Consider the following 21,673-nt stretch of genomic DNA (forward strand, 5'->3'; position numbering starts at 1 on the left):
CTCACTCTGCCACGGAGGCTGGAGTGCAGTGGTGCCATCATAGCTCACTGCAGCCTCCACCTCCTGGGCTCCAGTGATCCTCCCACCTCAGCCTCCCAAATAGCTGTGAATACGGGCGCGTGCCACCACACCTGGCTAGATTCTCTTATTTTATGTAGAGATGGGGTCTTGCTGTTGCCCAGACTGGTCTCGAAGTCTGGGCCTCAAGTGTTCCCCCTGCCTTGGTCTCCCAAAGTGCCAGGGTTACAGGTGTGAGCCACTGCGCCCGGCCTGTTCTGTCCTTAGCTTCCCCAAGGAGTGGGGCTGGTCCAGCTTTTGATGTGGGTCCCCTTTTAAAGGAGGGCACGAGGGCCACCTGTGCTCTGGCAGGCATCCTCCCTGGGGCCCAGGTGGGCAGCCACTTGGGCCAACACTGCGCCATGTGACACCAGAGCATTTCCCAGAGCCCACACCGGGCCCTTCCCTTACCCGAGGCCGGCTGGCTGCCCTCCCTGGGTTACCCTCTTTGCAAAGCCCCGAATGTCCTCTGCAGGCCACCACACTAACCAGGTCAGTCACTGGGCAGCCAGACCCCCACCTATAGCTTCCCTAGGCACCAGTGCAGAGATGCCGTCCACCTCCATCTAGGTGAGGGCTTGGGGCCACTCTTACCATTAGTATCATTTGCTTCTAGTATCATTTTGTGGTAGGCGTGGCTAGGAATGTGCAGCTTAGCTTTTTTTTTTTTTTTTTTTTGAGGAGTTTCGCTTTTGTTGCCCAGGCTGGAGTGCAATGGCTCGATTTCAGCTCACTGTAACCTCTGCCTCCCGGGTTCAAGCGATTCTCCTGCCTCAGCCTCCCGAGTAGCTGGGATTACAGGTATGTGCCACCATGCCCGGCTAACTTTGTGCTTTTAGTAGAGGCGGGGTTTCTCCACGTTGGTCAGGCTGGTCTTGAACTCCCGACCTCAGGTGATCCACCTGCCTTGGCCGCCCAAAGTGCTGGGATTACAGGCGTGAGCCACAGCGCCTGGCATTTTTTTTTTTTTTTGAGATGGAATCTCGTTCTGTCACCCAGGCTGGAGTGCAGTGGCACAATCTCAGCTCACTGTAACCTCTGCCATGGGTTCAAGCTATTCTCCTGCCTCAGCCTCCCAAGTAGCTGGGATTACAGGCACGCTCCACCACACCCGGCTAATTTTTGTATTTTTAATAGAGATGGGGGTTTCACCATATTGGCCAGCCTGGTCTCAAACTCCTGACCTCAAGTGATTGGCCTGCCTTGGCCTCCCAAAGTGTTGGGATTACAGGCGTGAGCCACTACACTCAGCCAACTTTTTAATTTTTCCTCATGTAAATTTGCTCAATTTTTTTTTTTTTGAGACAATCTCTGTCACCCCCAGGCCAGAGTGCAGTGGTGCAGTCTCAACTCACTGCAATCTCCAGCTGCCAGGTTCCAGTGATTCTCCCACCTCAGCCTCCTGAGTAGCTGGGATTACAGGTGTGTGCCACCACACCTGGCTAATTTGTGTATTTTTAGTAGAGACGGGGTTTCACCATGTTGCTCAGGCTGCTCTCGAACTCCTGGCCTCAAGTGATCCTCCTGCCTTGGACTCCCAAATTGCTGGGATTACAGGCGTGAGCCACCGTGCCCGGCCGAGTAGCTCATTTAGATGGCTGCATGTGGTCACTGCCCCTGCACGGGTGGCACCCAACTTCCAGTCGAATCCTGCTTCTCAGTGCCCTGATATGGCAAAATCCCCTGACAGACACCACCCCTACTCCGGCCCCTGAAATAAACCACTCCAGACAATTTTATTTTTCCAATTAAATCTTTTTTCCTTTTTTTTATGAAAAAAGATCACACAGAATTTGCCAACAAACAAACAAAATTCCAAAAGAAACTTACTTAAAAAAAAAAATAATTCCCCCAAAAAAACAAACCCAAAGTCTGGCTTTTCCTTCCCTCAAGATTGTCTGGCCGAGGCCTTGGTTTCCTGGAAGGCTTGGGGCCTGGTTAAGTGCTTTCTGGGGCCCAAGCAGGGACCCTGGGCTCGGGCCGGCTCCTGCCTCTCCCTCTTCTCTCCCTAACAAACACTTCTCTATCCTGGGGGGCGAGTACAGTACACTTGGCGGGGTGGGTGGGGGGTGTGCTGGGGACCGGGAGGCCAGTGAAGCCGGTGCTAGACACTACAATCTAACAGGAAATAAAAAATAATATTCTGCACGTCAGAATGTGTTCGTTTTTTTTTTTTATAATTTCATAGCTATTTTTCACAGTTTTAAAAAGTTTATATATATTTATATATATTTATCTTTATATATATAATTAAAAAGTTGACTCCATTTAAAGGCTTATGATACAGGGGCGGGGTGAGTCTCTTGGTACAATAAAACTGTACAGGTTAAGAAGTGCCACCTCCCTTCTGGGTGGGGAGGGGCCGGGCGTGGCCGGGCAAGGGTTTCAGCACCATTGGGGTTTTGTGTAGTGTGAGGGTTTGGACCAGGGTGGGCCTTTGCCGGGCCCTCTCCACCTGGTGCCTTTGATACTCCGGGCTGCAACCCCACGCGGCTCTGTTCCCCAAGTCTAGGCCATCCTGAGAGGGTGGGGGCAGGGCCCCTGGCACAGTCAGGTAGGCCGGCTGGCATCGGGCCGCCCCATCCCATGCACGGTGGGAGGCCTTGGGGTGGGCCCCGTGCTAAGGGTGCCCGGGAAGCCCAGAGTGAGCATCCGTTTGGTTCCTTAGAAGCGCCCCTCCCCCAGTCTGCATGGGCCTGGGGGCACCCGGGCTCCCACGCAGCAGCAGCCTGGAGGGCCGGCCTGGCCAAGTGCTTGCAACGTGCTGGGCAGGAAGGGCCGGTCCCGGCCAAGGCTGCCCTGAGGGGGACGGCAGGGCCATACCCTGATAGCTAAGAGGGGCCCCCTGTCCTGGGGGCACTGAGGGGTTGGAAGGTGGGGCTGGAGGCATGTGCACATGCGTGCACACACGTGCATGCACACGGGCGCACACATGCACACACGCTCACCCGAGCATCCACGAGCATCCACGTGCACACCTGGCCCCATGCACACACCTGCAGGAGCGCTCGCATGCACACAACGCACATGGTCTCCGCGCCGTGGCAGTGATGGAGAGGGGTCCCTGGCTGCCCTCGGGGCACAGGTGGCCAGTGGCCCGCGGAGCCCGGCGGGCTCAGCAGAGCACGGGCACGCCGTCCGTGGAGAAGATCATGCCCGTGGTGGGCTCGTAGGTGCCCGCGAGGTAGTACAGGCCCTCGCTGTCCTGGTACTTCTTGGTCTTCAGCATCTGCTCATACTGCTCCAGGCCCACCACCAGGCACTTGTGCGACACCGTCTGCACGTCATTTTCGTCCACATGCGAGGACTGGTACAGCGCGCGCTGCGGGCACACGGGGACATCAGGATGGCAGGTGGGGGACACAGAGGCCGAGGGAGCCCCAGGGACAGAGATAGAAGCAGAGGGAGCCCCAGGGACTGAGACAGAGACCAAGTGAGAGACAGAGGCTGAGGAAGAGACAGACCAACAAAAGAGAGACAGAGACTGAGAGATGGAGAGCAAATGAGAGACAGACCAAGAGATCCAAAGACCCAGAGAGACCGAGAGAGACCCAGAGAGACACAGAGACTGAAAGATAGAGGTTGGGAGAGACCCAGAGAGAGTCAGAGGGCAAGAATGGCCAGAGACTCAGAGACAGACACTGGGAGAGCAGAGGAGACCCAGAGACAAGAGACAGACGCAGAGACCGGGAGAGACAGAGAACAGGAACCAGGCACTGAGAGTGGCAGGGACAGGAGGTCAGAGGCCGAGGGAGACCATGGGGGACAGAGCAGCAGATACTGAGCTGGGCCCTGTCTGAGCTGCCCGGAAGGAGGCAGCCATCCCCAACCCGCCCACCACCACTACCACCACCACCACCACCACCACCACCACCACCACCACCACCTACCTCCATGAAGTCTTTCCTCTGGCTGGAGACCCGCAGGGCCGCCGGGAGGCTGCGGCTAGACTTCTGGTCCCAGTGCTGTGTGGGGGAGAGAAGAGGGGCTTGGGTGAGCCCGGCGGCCGCTGCACCTGATCCCAGGTCCCAGGACAGGGCTGACCCACTGGGCAGGGCCGCTGATGGCCCAGCACCCAGAACGCCTTGCCCTCAGGCCTGCCCTACACCGCCTAGGACTGGGGAGCCCAGCCGTGGGGGCCGCAGCCGGGCCGCAGGCTCACCTGGCCCTGGTGGAACTGCTTGCCCGGGCTGGTCTCCTCGGGGTGGTAGAACCACTTGACACGGACCACCATGTTGTTGCCCCATGACTCCCACATGCTCTGGATGCGGCCGATGTAGGGCAGGTTGGGGCGGCCGGCAGAGAGGAACACGGCACAGTCCCCGATACGGATCATCTCCTTGCCACGCACGATGGCCTTGTAGAAGAGCTTGCGGGCCTTGCCCTTCATGCCACGCCGCTGCAAGGACACGTGTGTCACGGCACGGGCCCTGGCCCAGCCCCGCGGAGCCCACCACCTGGCAGGCTCTGCACTTGGGACTCCAGGCCCTCGGCCTCTAAGTCAACCCCTATCCACCTCTGGAGAGAGGAGGAAGCCCCTTGTCTCGCTCCAACTGGGGAAGCCCCTCTTCCATCTCTTTGACATGCTGGGTCTCCAAGAGGCGCTTCACTTAATCTAAGGATTCTGCCACTACGAGACTTTTTGAGACAGGGTCTCACTCTGTTGCCCAGGCTGGAGTGCACTGGCACAATCATGACTCACTGCAGCCACCAACTCCTAGGCTCAAGAAATCCTCTCCCACCTCAGCCTCTGAGGAGCTGAGAATACAGGTGCACACCACGCCCGGCTAATTTTTATTATTTTTGTAGAGAACAAGGTCTCACTATGTTGCCCAGGATGGTCTCAGACTTTTGGCCTCAAACCATCCTCCCACCTTTGCCTCCCAAAGCACTAGGATTGCAGTGTCAGCCACTGCACCTGGCCTTATTTTTCTTTTTAAAATTGCTTTTTTCAGAGAAAGGGTCTTGCTCTGTCACCCAGGCAGGACTGCAGTGGTACTATCATAGCTCACTGCAGCCTCAATCTCCTGGGCTCAAGCCATCCTCCTGCCTCGGCCGCCTGAGTAGATGGGACTACAGGAATGCACAGCTAATATTTTTATTTTGTAGAGATGGGGGGTCTCACTATGTTGCTCAAGATGGTCTAGAACTTTTGGCCTCAAGTGATCCTCCCACATTAGCCACCCAAAGAGCTGGGATTACAGGTGTGAGCTACCATGCCTGGCCTTTTTTATCTTTTAAAAATTGTTATTATTATTCTTTTTGAGATGAAGTCTCACTCTATCGCCCAGGCTGGAGTGCAGTGGCACGATCTTGGCTCTCTGTAGCCTCCGCCTCCCAGGTTCAAGCAGTTCCCCTGCCTCAGCCTCCCAAGTAGATGGGATTACAGGCGTGCACCATCACACCTGGCTAATTTTTGTGTGTGTATTTTTAGTAGAGACAGGGTTTCACCATGTTGGCGGGCTGGTCTCAAACTCCTGACCTCAAGTGATCCTCCCGCCTGGGCCTCCCAAAGTGCTGGGGTTACAGGCATGAGCCACCGCACCCAGCTAAAACTATTATTTTTTTCAAGACAAGGTCTCACACTATCGCCCAGGTTGGAGTGTAGTGGCACAATCATAGCTCACTGCAGCCTTGACCTCCCAAAGCTTAAGTGATCCTCCCGCCTGGGCCTCCCAAAGTGCTGGGATTACAGACTTAAGCCATTGCACCTGCGCAAGACAGACTTGCAACTCCATTCTAGAGCAGCTTTGGAAATGCTGCCTGAGACACCACTGACCCCTACTGGAACATGCAGGTGCTCCTGCCCCATACCTACGGCATGCTGGGGGCTCACTGCCAGCCTGTCTGAACCACCCTCGCTTCTCACACTGGGTCCTGCCATGTGTATGTGCCTGTGCACACATGTTCATCTGTGCATTTGTGCATGTGTGTTCATGCATGGATGCATGTGCACACGTGTATGTGCCTACATTTGTGTGTGTGTTCATATGTGTGCACGTTTGCGTGTGCGTGCACATGTGCATGGATGCATGTGCACGCATGTACCTACATTTGTGTACGTGTGCAAGTGTGCATTTGTGTGAGTGCAGTGTATTTGTGTGCATGTGTGTGTGCATGTTCATGTTTACATGGTTCATGTATGTGCCTGCATTCACGTGTGTGTATGCGTGCATGTGTACTTTTGTGTGTGGCTGTATGTGCATTCGCATGTATATGTGCATGCATATGTGTGCGTGTGTGCACGTGCCTGTGTTTGTGAGTGCACTGTGTGCATGTGTGTGTACATGTGTGTAGACAGCCACAAGTAGGCTGGAAGAGCTCCTTCTGAACAACTAACTCGCTGCTGCAGGCAGGGGACACAGGACCCCGACCTGGCCAGCCAGGACTTTGTCTTCCAGGCCATATTGATTCACTCAGGGGTGGACACATGATCCTGGCCAGGCCAAGGAGATTCAAGCCTGGACTTTTGCTGGCAAACCCGGGAAGGAGGTACCTTCTGGGACTGCCACACTAGTGGCCGGGAGCCCGGGGTGTGGCTGGGAACACTCAAACACCACACACAACAGGCTGTCAGGCCCAGCACCTGGAATCCGAGCACTCTGGGAGGCCGAGGCGGGATCACTTGAGCCTAGGGATTCAAGACCAACCCAGGCAACATAGCAAGACCCTGTCTCTACAAAAATATTTAAAAATCAGCTGGGCAGCATGGTGGCACACACGTCTATAGTCCCAGCTATTCAGGAGGTTGAGGCGGGAAAATTGCTTGGGCCCAGGAGTTCAAAGCTGCAGTGAGCTATGATGGTGCTGCACTCCAGCCTGGGTGATGGAGCAAGATCCTGTCTCTAAAAAAAAAAGAAAGAAAGAAAAGAAAAAGCCAGGCACGGTGGCTCACACCTGTAATCCCAGCACTTAGGGAGTCCGAGGCAGGCAGACCACTTGAGGCCAGGAGAGTTTGAGATCATCCTGGCCCACATGGAGAAACCCCATCTCTACTAAAAATATAAAAATTAGCCAGGCATGGTGGCCTGCGCCTGTAATCCCAGCTACTTGGGAGGCTGAGGCGGGAGAATTGCTTGAACCTGAGAGGCAGAGGGTGCCGTGAGCCGAGATCACACCACCACACTCCAGCCTGGGCAACAGAGAGTGACTCAGTCTCAAAAAAAGAAAAAGGAAAAAATCCCAGAGGCCGGAAAGCCCCTTCCACGTGGCGCTGCCGCCTGTGGGTCTGTGCTGATCTTCCCACCTTTCCTTCATCTGGGCTCCACATGAGGGTCGTTCTGCATCCCGGGACCAGAGCGCAGGACCGCTCTGCTCTGAAGGACTCAGGCATCGGAGTCCGACAGACCCAGGTGCCTGAGGACACTCTGAGACTCAGTGTACCCATCCATAAAGTGGGACGCCCGCCCTCCACCCTGGGGTTCTGGGAGGTTACCACACGCGGAGACACGGCGTGAAGCCGTGGGCCCAGCAGAGAGAGACAAGGCCCCCAGCCCCTCGGCCGCACCCGGGCGCGAGCTTGCTCACCTGGGTGGGCTTGCCGAACCACTTCCAGAGCTGCCGGGCTGGCAGGAAGGCGGCGATCTTGGGCCGGTTCTCCACGGACGGCAGGCGCTGCCGCTTGGCCAGCTCCTTGGTGGTGGGGAGGTGGACGCCCTCTCTCTTCTTGGGTCGGCTCTTGGCCCCGGCCTGCGCCTTGGGCTGCACAGGCTGTGTGGGCTGTGGAGGAGGCGCCTGGGGCTGGGGGGCGGGCGCCTTCTTGCCTGGGGAGTGGGCCGAGGGCCGTGCCTTGCCGGCCTGCTTGGTGGCCTTGGTGGGGAGCGCCGGCTGGGCAGAAGGCCCAGCCGTGGGGGCGGGGGCTGCCTCATCGTCCGAGCTGCAGGAAGAGTCCTCGTCTGTGGTGGAGGAAGAAGAAGAGGAAGAGGAGGAGGAGGAGGAGGACGAGGAAGAGGAGGAGGAGGAAGAGGAGGAAGACGAAGAGGAAGAGGAGGAGGAGGAGGAGGAGGAAGAGGAGGAGTTGGAAGAGGAGGAGGATGAGGAGGAGGAAGAAGAGGAGGATGAGGAGGAGGAGGAGGAGGAGGCCGGTGAGGCCGCCCTGGAGCTGGCAGCGCTGCAGTTACGGCCCCCGGCGCCGCAGCCCCCGTCCCCGTTCTTGTCGCCTTCCTCCTCCCCTTCTGTCTCCGAGCCGCTGCTGCTGCTGCTGCTACTGCTGCCACTACTGCTGCTGCTGCTCTCGGACTCTTCGGCCCCGTCCTGCTCAGCTTGGGCCTTGTCCGGGCTCTTGGGGTTCCCAGAGTCCTCGAACGCGAGCCCCGGCCCGGGCTCCTGGGCGAGGTCCCCGTCGGTGGCCTTGGGCCAGGGTGCCTTGGGCTCGCTGCTGCCAGCTGCCGGGGGATAGCTGCCCAGGCTCAGGAGGCTCTTGGGCTCCTGCCAGCCCCCGGCCCCTGGGTCCTCCCGGAGCAGCAGGGCCTCTTTAGCCTTCTTGCTTTTGGGTGACGTGACACCCTCGTGGTCCAGTTTGACAAGCAGCTCGGCCTCCTCCCCCGGCCTCCGAGGGCCCTTGGCACCTGACTCCTCAGCTGCCCGCGCCTTCTTGGGTTTGGGGCGTGTGGCAGGCATGGTGATGAGGGGTGCTGGGGCCAGGGTGGTGGCAGGAGCTGGCAGCTCCGCAAAGGGCTCGGGTGCTGGGCAGCTGGTGAAGGTGGGTGGTGCGGGACTGGGCTGCGGTGGTGCCGGGCGTGCCTTGGGGGCCTTGGCTCGCTTGTCCACAGGCTCTGGGGGGCTCTTCTTGGAACCTGGGGTGCTGCTCGGCTCCAGGGCTAAGGGGGTACTGGGGACCTCGTCTGTTGGGCTCCCCTCCTCCAGGGTAGCGGCTCTGTCTGCAAAACAAAACAGATTAGAGGCTGCAGTGGGGTCTTCCTGGCAGATATGAGCTGTGGCTTTCATCAGAAAGGCCTGCTTCTGTGAGTTTTGTTTTTGTTTTCGTTTTTTCTTGAGATGGGGTCCCGGTCACCCAAGCTGGAGTACAGTGGCGTGATGAGGGCTCATTGCAGCCCTAACCTCCCTGGGCTCATGTGAGCTTCCAGCCTCAGTCTCCCAAGTAACCTGAGGCCACAAGCATGCGCCACTATGCCTGGGGAATTTTTGTATTTTTTTTTTTGTAGAGAGAGTTTTGCTCTGTTGCCCAGGCTGGTCTTAAACTCCTGGGCTGAAGCGATCCCTGTGCCTGGGCCTCCTAGAGTGCTGAGAAGTGGACCACTGCGCCCAGCAGAAAGGCCTGGTTTCAATCCTGGCCCTGCTACTTCTCGAGCAGAACCTGGCTGCGGCCTTCTTAGGCCTCCTTCGGCGGTTCCCCTATAACAACCTTAAGTTGTGTTGGCCCCAAAGCGGGTCCTCCAGTAGCCTCTGCTTTCAGCCTGCATGAAGCATTTTCTCTGGATTCTAGAAAGAAACACAGGCCGGCTGCAGCTCAGCTCTGCCTCTGACAAACCAACCTGCCTCCCTCAGCCTCAGTTTCCTCATAAGTCACCTGGTCACAACGGCCCTGCAGTGCAGGTGCAGAGTTCTCTTTTTTTTTTTTTTTTTTTGAGATGGAGTTTCGCTCTTGTCGCCCAGGCTGGAGTGCAGTGGCGCGATCTTGGCTCACTACAACCTCCACCTCCTGGGTTCAAGCGATTCTCCTGCCTCAGCCTCCCACGTAGTTGGGATTACAGGCACTCACCACCATGCCCGGCTAATTTTTGTATTTTTAGTAGAGACGGGGTTTCACCACGTTGGCCAGACTGGTCTCGAACTCCTGACATCAGGCAATCTGCCCACCTTGGCCTCCCAAAGCGCTGGGATTACAGGTGTGAGGCACCGCACCCGGCTCAGTTCTTACAGACAGCAGGCAGGCACCTGAGCAGGTTCCCAAGCCCTGAGTTTGGATGCACGAAGGAGCTCCACCCCCCGCCCCTGCCCTGGGGCCCGGGCCAACGTACCACCCTTGGCCTTGGCACTGGGTTTTCGCCCACGCCCACGGGCCTTGGCTCCTGGCTCCTCCGACCCAGCCGTGCCACCATCTTTACCCTCCCCGGTGTCTTTACTGGTCTTCCGGCTGCGGCGCTTGGCACTCGGCACCAGGAGGGCCGGGGACGGCTCAGCACCTGCGGGGCAGAGGACAGAGTGGCTCATCAGGCCTGGGGTCCCCAGCTTAGAGCTTCCAAGACCCTGGTCTGTCCCGGGGATCAGGGATGGGAGCGGAAGCAACCGACACCAGGTGGCTGACCCAGGGTGGGCTCCCACGACAGGCTGTGAGGTCCAGCAGGGGAAACCCCATCTGCAGGGAGCAGCCAGAGGCTCCTGAATGAAGTAAAACAAAGCACTCTGTGGAAGTGGGACAGGTGGATAAAGATGCTGACTTTTGTTTTTGTTTTGTTTTTTTGAGTTTTTTTTTTTTTTTTTGAAACAGAGTCTCACTCTGTTGCCAGGCTGGAGTGCAGTGGCTCACTGCAACCTCTGCCTCTCAGGTTCAAAGGATCCTCCCGCCTCAGCCTTCCGAGTAGCTGGGACTATAGGCACATGTCACCATGCCCAGCTAATTTTTGTATTTTTAATAAAGACAGGGTTTCACCATATTGGCTGGGATGGTCTCGATCTCTTGACCTCGTGATCTGCCCACTTTGACCTCCCAAAATGTTGGGATTACAGGCGTAAGCAACCACACTCAGCCATTAACAATTTTTGATCAGCTTCCCATGGCCTGGGCCACTGGGCTTGTGCTGTCCTCATGGACCCAGGACCTTGGAGCCCTGGGATCTCACAGGAGCCCACCCACGGTTTCTGCTACTTCCATCACCTGTGGCTCCAAATGACTTTGGACAGAGCCCAGAGCTGGGCCTGGAGGGCAAGAGCCTGGGGGGGTGGCCCCTGGCAGGAGACCAGGTGTCACGAGCTCGTCACTTACACTGGATCTTATAGTCGGGGGGCAGGAGACGGATGTGTGAGAGGGGGATCCTGCCCGTGTCTCCATCGTCAAACTCCACGGTGATCAAGTCCCCATCGTCCTCCAGGTCCAGTAACCCTGTGGGAGGAGGGGAGGTTCAGGAGAGGCCCCGGGACCTCCAGCTCCCTAGTGAGGCACGAGGGTGGGAATGGCAGAAAACAGCCCCTGTGCAGCCCTGGTCTCTATGGTACAGCAGTGGGGACATGGGTGGAGGGTATACAGTGGCTCAGAATGTGGGTGTTAGAGCCAGGCCATCCGGGCAGGAGAACTGGGTCTCCCTTTTTTTTTTTTTTTTTTTTTTGAGAGGGAGTTTCGCTCTTGATGCCCAGGCTGGAGTGCAATGGCGAGATCTTGGCTCACCGCAACCTCCGCCTCCCGGGTTCAACTGATTCTCCTGCCTTGGCCTCCCAAGTAGCTGGGATTACAGACATGTGCCACCATGGCCGGCTAATTTTGTATTTTTAGTAGAGATGAGGTTTCTCCATGTTGGTCAGGGTGGTCTCGAACTCCCGACCTCAGGTGATCCGCCCACGTCGGCCTCCCAAAGTGCTGGGATTACAGGCGTGAGCCACTGTACCTGGCCTGCATCTCCCATTTCTAGCTGACTTTGGGTGACACAAGACAGCTGAGCACATGCACCTGTGCCCACTCACACCCAAGACCCTCCTGCAACCACCGCAAAGGAGGGACACAGGTGTCAACCCTGAAGGACACTAAGAATGGGAAAGGGGAGGGCGGCAGTGGGAGACGGTGGCATTTCCGGAGAGATGCCGGGATGAACGTGCAGGAGCGGGCTTTGATCTCCTAGGAGGAGGTGATACCCACGAGGAGGAGGTGGTTTTCACAAGAGAATCCTGCCAAGGCTCAGGCCTGAGAGGCCCCAAGCACCTGCAGAGGCAGGGCTGAGGGAGACCTCAACACCGAACAGGCCAAGGGTGGCCCAGCTGGCAGGAGCTAGGGGTTCACCCTAGAGAGAGGCTCCAGACTGAAGGACACTGAGTGCAGGGAGGAGGCTGGACAGGCCCCCCAAAGGGTGATAGCCCAGCCCTCTTCCCAAACGCCAGATGCTGGGACTATATCCCCAAGGATGTGACCCTTGCAGAATCTGGGCAGCCCCCTAACAAAACCTTCCTGCCCACCCGCTATGACAAAGACTCGTGAGTGCACAGAGCTCCCATCGGCTTGATAATGTTCCCTTCATTCAGAGTCCCCAGATGCCTAAGGAGTTCTAACCAGAGGAAGAGCACAGCACCAGCAAACAGAAGGAGGGGGGACCGGGAAGAGAGAGGGAGCTGCAAAAAGCTAAAATGAGGCCAGGCGCAGTGGCTCACGCCTGTAATCCCAGCACTTTGGGAGGCCGAGAGAGGCAGATCACCTGAGGTCAGGAGTTCGAGGCCAGTCGGGCCAACATGGTGAAATCCCGTCTCTACTAAAAATACAAAAAATTAGCTGGGCATGGTGGTGCATGCCTGTAATCCCAGCTACTCCAGAGGCTGAGGCAGGAGAATCACTTGAACCCAGGAGGTAGAGGCTGCAGTGAGCTGAGATCACTGCACCGCACTCCGGCCTGGGTGACAGAGCAAGACTGTCTCAAAAAAAAAAAAAAAAAAAATACAGAAAGTTAAAATGAAAAACAATTTTCTGAGAAAGTTCAAAAAGCAATGTGTTGATAAAACAAACAAAAAAAAAATTTAAGGAATATTCAGAGAATAAGAAAGAACTCAAGGATTTTTTTTTTTTTTTTTTTTTGAGACAGGGTGTTGCTCTGTCACCCAGGCTGGAGTACAACGGTGCAATCATAGCTCACTGCAGCCTTGACCACCCAGGCTCAGGTGATCCTCCCACTTCGGCCTCCCAAGTAGCTAGGAGAACAGGTGCACACCACCAAGCCCGGATAATATTTTTTGAGACAGAGTCTCACTATGTTACCCAGGCTAGAGTACATTGGTGTGATCTCGGCTCACTGCAACCTCTACCTCCCGGGTTCAGGTGATTCCTTCCTGCCTCAGCCTCCCGAGTAGGTGGGATTACAGGTACCCGCCACCACGCCCAGCTTACTTTTGTATTTTTAGTAGAGATGGGGTTTCACCATGTTGCCCAGGCTAGTCTCAAACTCCTGACCTAGGTGATCTGCCCGCCTTGGCCTCCCAAAGTGTTGGGATTACAGGTGTGAGCGACCACGCCCGGCCCAAGCCTGGCTAATTTTTGTATATTTTTGTAGAGACAGGGTCTTGCTATGTTGCCAGGCTGGTTTCGAACTCCTGGGTTCAAGTGATCTACCCGCATCGGGCTCCCAAATTGCTGGGACTACAGACATGAGCCACCGCAGCTGGTGGAGAATTTTTTAAATGACAGCAGAAAATTTTAAAATTCAAGACAATAGAAGGGGTTAGAAGATATAAGTAGTGAAAATCTCTCCATAAATTGAACAAAATAAGAAAATAATAGAAAAAAAGACACACACACCAGGGGCCATGGGACTAGACCAAGTTCCAGGGAAAACATGAAATTCACAAGAGAAGTTATCCAAGTTGTGCTACAAGTAGAGCTTCCAGGAATCAAGGAAATTTGCTTCAAAATCAAAGCCTCCCTCTGCAGATACCCAGCATGATGAGAACATACACACACACACACACACACACACACACACACACACACACACGGAATTCCAGATCTAGGGATAATGAGAAGATCCTAAAAGTTTCCAGAGATAAAAAAGCAGGTCTCCTACAATGATTTTGGAATCACAATGTTGAATGTCTTCAACAACATGGGAAGCAAGATAAAAATAGAAAAATGTCTTTGAAATGGTGAGGGGAACTATTTCCAGTCGCGAATTTATACCCAGCTCAACTATCTCTAAAGAATAAGCCTACCCAGCTCAACTATCTCTAAAAAATAAGGGTAGAATGAAGAGATTACAAACTCACAAGGATGTGAGACATTTAACTCCCACAGACTCTTCCTCAGAAAGCTACTGAAAGATCCACTGCTTAAAACAAGGAACTGAACCAAAAAAGAGAAAAACACGCAATGCAACAAAAGCAGTTCCCAGGATGAGGGACAGGGAAGACCCAAGAATCCAGAATGATACCCGTGAGGCAGGCCTAGAACACAGCCCGCACCATGCAGTACAGGGGGACAGCGTGTGCCAGGAAATCCGAATCTAAGGCCAACTTCTACCTTATTAACAGCACTTTCAGAATTTGGATGATAAATGAGTGACTAATACGATGGAAAAAAATAAATCTTCCTGGCCTGAGATACTCTACTCAGGCTGGACCAGTCATATGTTGTTTTGCTGAGCTGGCATGGGCTTCCATCTTCTGCGTATGAATGGATGGTAGGCCAAGCAGTAGACTATATTTGGCATGTGGGTGGGCTTTTTTTTTTTGCATGGGCAGGAAATGTCTAATCCACATCCATACCCCCTCTCTAGGATACATTGCTTTTGCAAGAGCTGAGGGTTGGACCATTTGACTGTCTTTCTTGCCTGTCTGATATCCACACCTACAACAGGGTACCTAGGGTACCTGTTGTTTTTCTCCATCCAGCCTCCATTCTTTATTCTTTTTTTGAGACGTAGTCTCACTCTGTCACCCAGGCTGGAGTGCAGTGGTGCAATCTTGGCTCACTGCAACCTCCACTTCCCAGGTTTGAGTGATTCTCCTGCCTCAGCCTCCCAAGTAGCTGGGATTACAGGCACCTGCCACCACGCCCGGCTAAATTTTGTATTTTTAGTAGAGACGGGGTTTTACCATGTTGGCCAAGCTGGTCTTGAACTCCTGACCTCAACTGATCCACCTAGCTTGGCCTCCCAAAGTGCTGGGATTACAGGCATGAGCTACCACACCCAGCCTCATTGTCTTTTATTCCAACATGTCCACTTTGCAGGGGAAGCCACCCTCCCATCTTTCTCAGCCCACGAATAAAAGGGAGGTGACCTCACTCCTTAGTCCCAGGGATGAGCATCTGACCCAGGCCCAGTCGATCAGACTCACAGCGGTAGGATCAATGAAAACCATGTGGCCCAAGTCAGTTCACACTAGAACTTGTGTGGGAAAACCGGGACTGAGAAATCCTCCAATGATAAGATTTCTTAAGATGGTAAAATACAATCTCCAAGGAGCTAGTGTGAAGCCAGCACAAATGACAGCACTGCTGACAGATACTCAGAGCTGGAGTCCTGATGACATTGTTTAAATGGCACCTGGATCCAACCATGCCTGAAGGCCATACAGTTTTCAGTTATGTGAGCCCACAAGTCTTTATTCTTAAGCCAGTTAGAGTTGGGTTTTAGTAGCCAAACAAGTCCATACTGAGCTGTTAGGCGGCAGGGGAGAGCTGGGGAGGAGGCATCTCACCTCGGACCACGGTGCCTGGGTAGAGACAGCGGTACTGCTGGCTCCAGTAGGCTGCAATCCTGGTCCCTTGTGGCAAGAAGCGAGTGGAGGCTGGCCTCACATCGATGATCTAGGAGGGCATGGGATGAGTGCAAGGTGTGGACACGGTTATGGCCATGGCCTTGGACACCCAGCCCACCCCGAACCTCCCAAGGCCCCGCCCCTCCCCCTCTCACCGCCTCCTGCAACAACTGCTCCAGACAGTAGATGTGGGGCCGGTTCCCACGCTCACCCTCCACCACCACACGGTATCTGTAGGAGCAAACAAGGTGTGAGGCGGCAGAGGCCAGGACCTCCCCAGAGGGCCTCAACCCCACCAGCACCAGCACTGCCTCCTAGACCACTGGGAGGTGACACCAGGACTCAGAGGTTTGCTGACTTGCTGAATTTGGGAATTCTCCCCCTTTCTGGGCTCATTTTCCTCATCTGTAGGACTAGGGGTTGCAGAGCATGCCAGGCTGGTGCAGTCCAGATCCTGAGAGAGGCCAGCCACAGCACGCCTCGAAGCAGCCGCGCCCAGCCCCTGGGAGGGTTCACCTGGTACTCCCTCAAAGTGCCCAGGGCCTCCCCGTCAGCTCTGAGCCCACTCATGCCCCTGCCCTGTGCCATCGGGGGAAACCACAGCCCGGAAAGGAGAAGCAGCCAGGCACAGAGGTGGCTGGAACACAGGGCGGGTATGGGACATGGGGCTCTGCGCCGGACCTCCCACCCCACTCACATGTCTGGCGAGTGCACGGTCTGCACGTGCCCGGCGTACAGCAGCTTGTCGTCCATGGGGATGAGCACACGCAGGCCGTCCTTCAGCTCGTCCTTGTCGATGATGCAGGAGCGAGGGGCTGCAGGGGTTGGATCGTGAGGCAAGGCTGGAGCCAGGGGCATCTGCGACACCTCTACCTCCTCCCGTCACCCCCAAGTCATCCCCTTGGAATGGAGGCCCTGGTGCCGGGTGGGCCTGTGGGGCTGAGATGTGTGCACTTCGTCTGTCTGTGTGTGTACCTATGCAGACCTGTGTGTACCAGTGGGCACACACAGGGTGCCGTGGCCAGCCCCTCTCCTCCCAGCCCCCTCCCCTGCCTGGCCCCAGATGTCTGCAAAGACCCCAGGCGGGTGTGAACCCAGGGATGAAAGCCTGCACGTGCTGCCTCTTCCCACCTCAAGACCAGCAGCCTCTGGGCCTGGCATGAAGCTCTGGGTTCTAGCCATCCTCCATCATGACGTCTGCCCCCCCCCGCCTTACTGCTGCCCTCAGCCAAACTTCTAGGACTTTCTTTTTATTTTATTGATTTATTTATTTATTTTTGAAATGGAGTTTCAATCTTGTTGCCCAGGCTGGAATGCAATGGGATGATCTCGACTCACTGCAACCTCTGCCTCCCGGGTTCGAGCGATTCTCCTGCCTCAGCCTCCCAAGTAGCTGGAATTACAGGCGCCCGACACCATGCCTGGCTAATTTTTGTATTTTTAGTAGAGATGGGGTTCCGCCATGTTGACCAGGCTGGTCCCAAGCCACTGACCTTGGGTGATCCACCCGCCTCAGCCTCCCAAGTGCTGGGATTACTGGTGTGAGCCACCGTGCCCGGCCTCTTTCTTTTTTTTTAATAATTTTTTCAGGCCAGGTGCAGTGGCTCACGCCTGTAATCCTAGCACTTTGGGAGGCCCAGGCGGGAGGATCACTTGAGGTCAGGAGTTTGAGACCATCCTAGCCAACATGGTGAAACCCTGTCTCTACAAAAAACACAAATATTAGCCAGGCGTGTCAGTGCATGCCTATAGTCCCAGCTACTTGGGAGGCTGAGACAAGAGAATTGCTTGAACCTGGGAGGCAGAGGCTGCAGTGAACCGAGATCCCGCCACTGCACTCCAGCCTCGGTGACAGAGAGTGAAATTCCCTCTCAATAATAATAATAATAATAATCTTTTCAGGGACAAGGTCTTGCTCTGTCATCCAGCCTAGAGTGCAGTGGCAAGATCATAGCTCACTGTAGCCTCGAACTCCTGGGTTCAAGCCATCCTCCCACCTTAGCTTCCTGAGTAGCTGGGACTATAGGTGTGCACCACCATGCCCAGCTAATTATTTTTTGTACAGACAGGGTCTTGCTACGTTGCCCAACTGATCTTGAACTCCTGGTCTCAAGTGATCCTCCCACCTCGGCCTCCCAAAGCACTGGGATTATAGGTGCACGTGACCACACCCCACCTACCTCTGAGACTTTCCATCCACTTTTTCTTTCGGTGGAAATGAATGCCCAGGGGCAAACTTCCCCACGGCGGTCACCTCTCATTGCCCCAACCCTCTGCTCCCTCCCTCTCCCTGCCGCTGCCGAGACACCTGAGCCTGCCCTTCCTTCTCAGTGAGACCTTTCACCTGGTCTGTCCCCGACATTCCCATTACCCAGATGGCTTGCTGGAAGAGGGATGGCTGGGACCGCCATATCCCTGCCTGTGTCTGCACAGAGCCCTCACGTGGCCTCGTCAAAGGCAGAGTCGACTTCCCATGCCTTGGCGTTGGGCTTGACCCTGTGGCTCTCAGAAGTGGCCGGGATCTCGCCTCTGGGCTACAGACCCCTGGGTCCAAGCCTGGGCGTGACTTCCCGATAGAGTCATCAAAGCCCAGCACATGACTGTCCCTGACCCGGGTCTCAGGGACAGGGCCTCCGCCCACCCCCACACCTGTCCTCACCCTTCCCTTCCCCTGTCCTCTGCCTGCACCCCTGACCCCACCTCCCATCCACTCTCCCTCCTAATGTGCGCACCCTGCCCTGCCTCCTTCCCTGCTGCCCCCATGGCAGCCCCAGGCTACAACCCACTCTCGCCTGGACAGCACAGCCTCCTAACTGGACTCCCTGCCTTCCCTGGGGCCCCCACTCATTCTCTGTGCAGCACCAGACAGCTATTTTGTTTGTTTGTTTTGAGACACAGTTTTGCTCTTTTTCCCCAGGCTGGAGTGCAATGGCATGATCTTGGCTCACCACAACCTCCGCCTCCTGGGTTCAAGTGATTCTCCCGCCCCAGCCTCCTGGGTAGCTGGGATTGCAGGCGCCCGCCACCACACCCAGCTAATTTTTGTATTTTCAGTAGAATCAGGGTTTCACCATGTTGGCCAGGCTGGTCTGGAACTCCTGACCTCAGGTGATCTTCCCAACTCGGTCAACTAAAGTGCTGGGATTACAGGCATGGGCCACCACACTCGGCCCAGACAGCTCATTTTAAAGCCAATCTGACCATATCACATCCCCACATCTAACCTCAGAGAACTTCTCCTTTTCCTTAGGGCCAACACGGAACTCCTTCCCAAGCCCAGCAGGACCTGCCTTCTCCCTGGCCTCAAGGCAGCTCTCTTGCCCCACCTCCAGTTGACTAAGCTGCAGCCAGTCCAGCCTTCTCATCGACCCAGGTAACTCGGCCTCAGGACCTCTGCCCCTGCGGCTCCCTGCCCCCAGCTGGCCCAGCCCTTCCGTCTCATGCCTTGCTCAGATCTGCCTCCCCCAGGGGAGGCTCCAGCAGCCCCGCCCGGCACATGCGGCATCATGGCCACTCACCCGGGGTCAGCGGCCGCTCCACAGCCCCGCCACGCGGCAGGTGCTCGTCCTCAGAGAAGCTCGAGTCCTGGTTGGGTTCAAAGTCCTCCTCGGCTGCCATGCTCTCCATCAGCTTGCTCACGGCGCCCCCCTTGCCGCGGTTCTGGGGACAGAGCATGGTGGACAAATGACTTAAGACCTGAACGGGGGTCCTGCCAGGCTGGGGACCCTCTGGAAACCTAGAGCCACAGTCAGGCCGCAGGGGGAATCTGTTGTGGGCATGGCGGGGATCCCAGCTAGGGGCACCCCAGAGGCCAGGGGGAGGGTGAAATGGGCCCAAAACCCAGCTGGCCAAAGTCCAGTACTTGGTGCTCAATACTTAGTACTCTGTGCTCAGTATCAGCACTCAGTGCTCGGTACTCACTACCTGTTCAGCACCATGGCGGGTGCCTCCGTTCCCTTCTTAGAGAAACTTCAGCAGCATCTCCAGCATTTCCACCCAATGGGCTTGAGGAAGAACCACTCGGGCAGAGGCTAGCCGGGGTGGGGAGTGGGCATGCCATCATCTGCCATGTGGGCAGATTCACTCAAGCCTGAGGGCCCTGTGAGGACCTGATGCTGGGCTGGGGGCCTGTCACCCAGGCCTCCTGGTCTCTGTCCCAGTGTCCCTCGCCCCTGCTAGGGCAGGCATTTCCTGAGGACAGGAGCAGAGTCCCCAATAGCTCCTTATCCCTGGAGCACGGGGACGGCCACGTCGCCCTCGTCATCCGCAGCCTCTCTGAGCCAGAGCTACGGGGAGGGTAAATACAGAGCAGCAGGTGGAGCCCCTTGCCCTGACCACAGGAGCATGGCTGAGCCCCCCACAGCCCCCCACCAGGGCACGGCGAGCCTCACCTCCTTCTTCACCTCCTTCCCTTTGGCCTTGGCCTTGCTCCTCTTGGCGGCGGTCAGGGAGCTGGCGTGAGGAGCCCTGGGCTCAGAGGGCAAGGCGGGAGCTCGGGGCGGCGGCAGCCCAGCTCCTGGCCCGGCCTCTTTCCCTTTCTTCTTCTGGAGGAGGAAGCAGCAGAGAGGAGCCATCAGAGGGCAGGGAAAGCACAGGCAGCGCCCCTGTCCCCCTCACTCACTCACCCCCAAGTTCTGTGCCACCCCAAGTGTGCCCTCCCAGGAGGAACAAAACATCCCTTCTCTCTCTCCCTGCAAGTGTTTTTGGTTTTGGGTTTTTTTAGAGACAGGGTCTCGCTCTGTTGCCCAGGCCAGAGGACAGTGGCGCCATCACCACTAAATGCAGCCTCAACCTCCCGAGCGCAGGTTATCCTCCTACCTCAGCCTCCTGAGTAGCCGGACTACAGGTGCACACCACCACACCCAGCTAAGTTTTTATTTTTATTTTTTTTAGAGACAGGGTCTTGCTATGTTGCCCAGGCTGGTCTCAAACTCCTGGCCTCAAGCAATCCTCCCGCCTTGGCCTTCCAAAGTGCTGGGATTACAGGCTGTTTTTAATGTTTATTATCTTATTACTAGCATATATTACTTGTTGCCCCATCTGCCCAAAAAAGACAACACTGAAGTGTATATATGTTGCAAGGTCCTCTCCAGTGACCCTCCTACCAACTCCACAGAGTCACAGCTACTAGTAACAGCATGGTGTATCCTTTTAGAACTTTCCACAAGCACACACAACCCTGTAAATATGAAGGCTACGCAGACACAACCATGCACACACAGTATTTAAAAAAAAAAAAAGAAGTGGGAATTTACCAATAGTCCTGCTTTGCACCATTTCCCCCGTAACATGACTGATACATATAAAAGGAGCTTCATTTTAACAGCAGCCTATTGAGCCCAGGTATGGAGAAACCATAATGCACTTACTTTAACCACCCCCACGATGAGAAGGGCCTGTAGGCTGCCTCCGTGTTTTCACTCTCTGTTTTGTTGTTGTTTTTGAGACAGGGTCTCGCTCTGTTGCCCAGGCTGGAGTACTGTGGCACAATGACAGCCGACTGATAGCCTCAACCTCCTGGGCTCAAGCAATCCTCCTGCCTCAGCCTTCCAAGTAGCTTGGACTACAGACATGTACCGCCATGCCCAGCTAAAAAATCTACACTTTCTAAAAGGGACATGTCTAAAACAAATGGCCATTAGCTGTGGCGGGTGCCTGTAATCTCAGCTACTCGGGTGGCTGAGGCAGAAGCGTCGCTTGCACCCAGTAGGCGGAGGTTGCAGTGAGCCAAGATCGCTCCACTGCACTCCAGCCTGGGCAAAAAGGAGCGAAACTCCATCTCAAAAATAAAATAAAATTAAGAAAAAAAAAAAAAAAAAGGCCAGGCACAGTGGCTCATGCCTGTAATCCCAGCACTTTGGGAGGCCAAGGCAGGTGGATCACGAGGTCAGCAGATCGAGACCATCCTGGCTAACACGGTGAAACCCCGCCTCTACTAAAAATATAAAAAAGTAGCCGGGCGTGGTGACACACGCCTGTAGTCCCAGCTACTCGGGAGGCTGAGGCAGGAGAACCGCTTGGACCGGGAGGCGGACGTTGCAGTGAGCCGAGATCGTGCCACTGCACTCCAGCCTGAGCGACAGAGTGAGACTCTGTGTCAAAAAACAAACAAACAACAACAACAACAAAAACAAATGGCCAAGGCTAGGAGAGGTAGAAAAGTAATAAATAAAGATAATAATGGTCAAATGTTACCAAGACAACAACA

At 55.6% G+C, this 21,673-nt stretch overlaps 1 protein-coding gene across 3 annotated transcripts in view; it reads right to left on the reverse strand.

Moving 5' to 3' along the window:
- Positions 1–1,791: 1,791 nt before the first annotated feature.
- TNRC18 (trinucleotide repeat containing 18) overlaps positions 1,792–21,673 on the reverse strand; it is a 117,417-nt gene continuing 97,535 nt past the window's right edge. For 2 of the 3 annotated variants that reach the window (XM_030796875.1, XM_030796876.1), the window contains exons 20-30: positions 19,857–20,009; positions 18,984–19,125; positions 16,163–16,280; positions 15,621–15,696; positions 15,406–15,514; positions 11,003–11,119; positions 10,038–10,202; positions 7,585–8,936; positions 4,220–4,456; positions 3,948–4,022; positions 3,044–3,379 (exon numbers count right to left, since the gene is read on the reverse strand). In XM_030796875.1, coding sequence (XP_030652735.1) covers positions 3,173–3,379; positions 3,948–4,022; positions 4,220–4,456; positions 7,585–8,936; positions 10,038–10,202; positions 11,003–11,119; positions 15,406–15,514; positions 15,621–15,696; positions 16,163–16,280; positions 18,984–19,125; positions 19,857–20,009 — 2,751 coding nt within the window. In that variant the 3' untranslated portion in view covers positions 3,044–3,172. Of the gene's footprint in view, positions 3,380–3,947; positions 4,023–4,219; positions 4,457–7,584; positions 8,937–10,037; positions 10,203–11,002; positions 11,120–15,405; positions 15,515–15,620; positions 15,697–16,162; positions 16,281–18,983; positions 19,126–19,856; positions 20,010–21,673 lie in introns of all 3 variants that reach the window. The other variant, XM_030796874.1, reaches the window with a different exon arrangement.

This window comes from Nomascus leucogenys, chromosome 17, assembly GCF_006542625.1.
Source record: "Nomascus leucogenys isolate Asia chromosome 17, Asia_NLE_v1, whole genome shotgun sequence".
NCBI classification, from domain to species: domain Eukaryota; kingdom Metazoa; phylum Chordata; class Mammalia; order Primates; family Hylobatidae; genus Nomascus; species Nomascus leucogenys.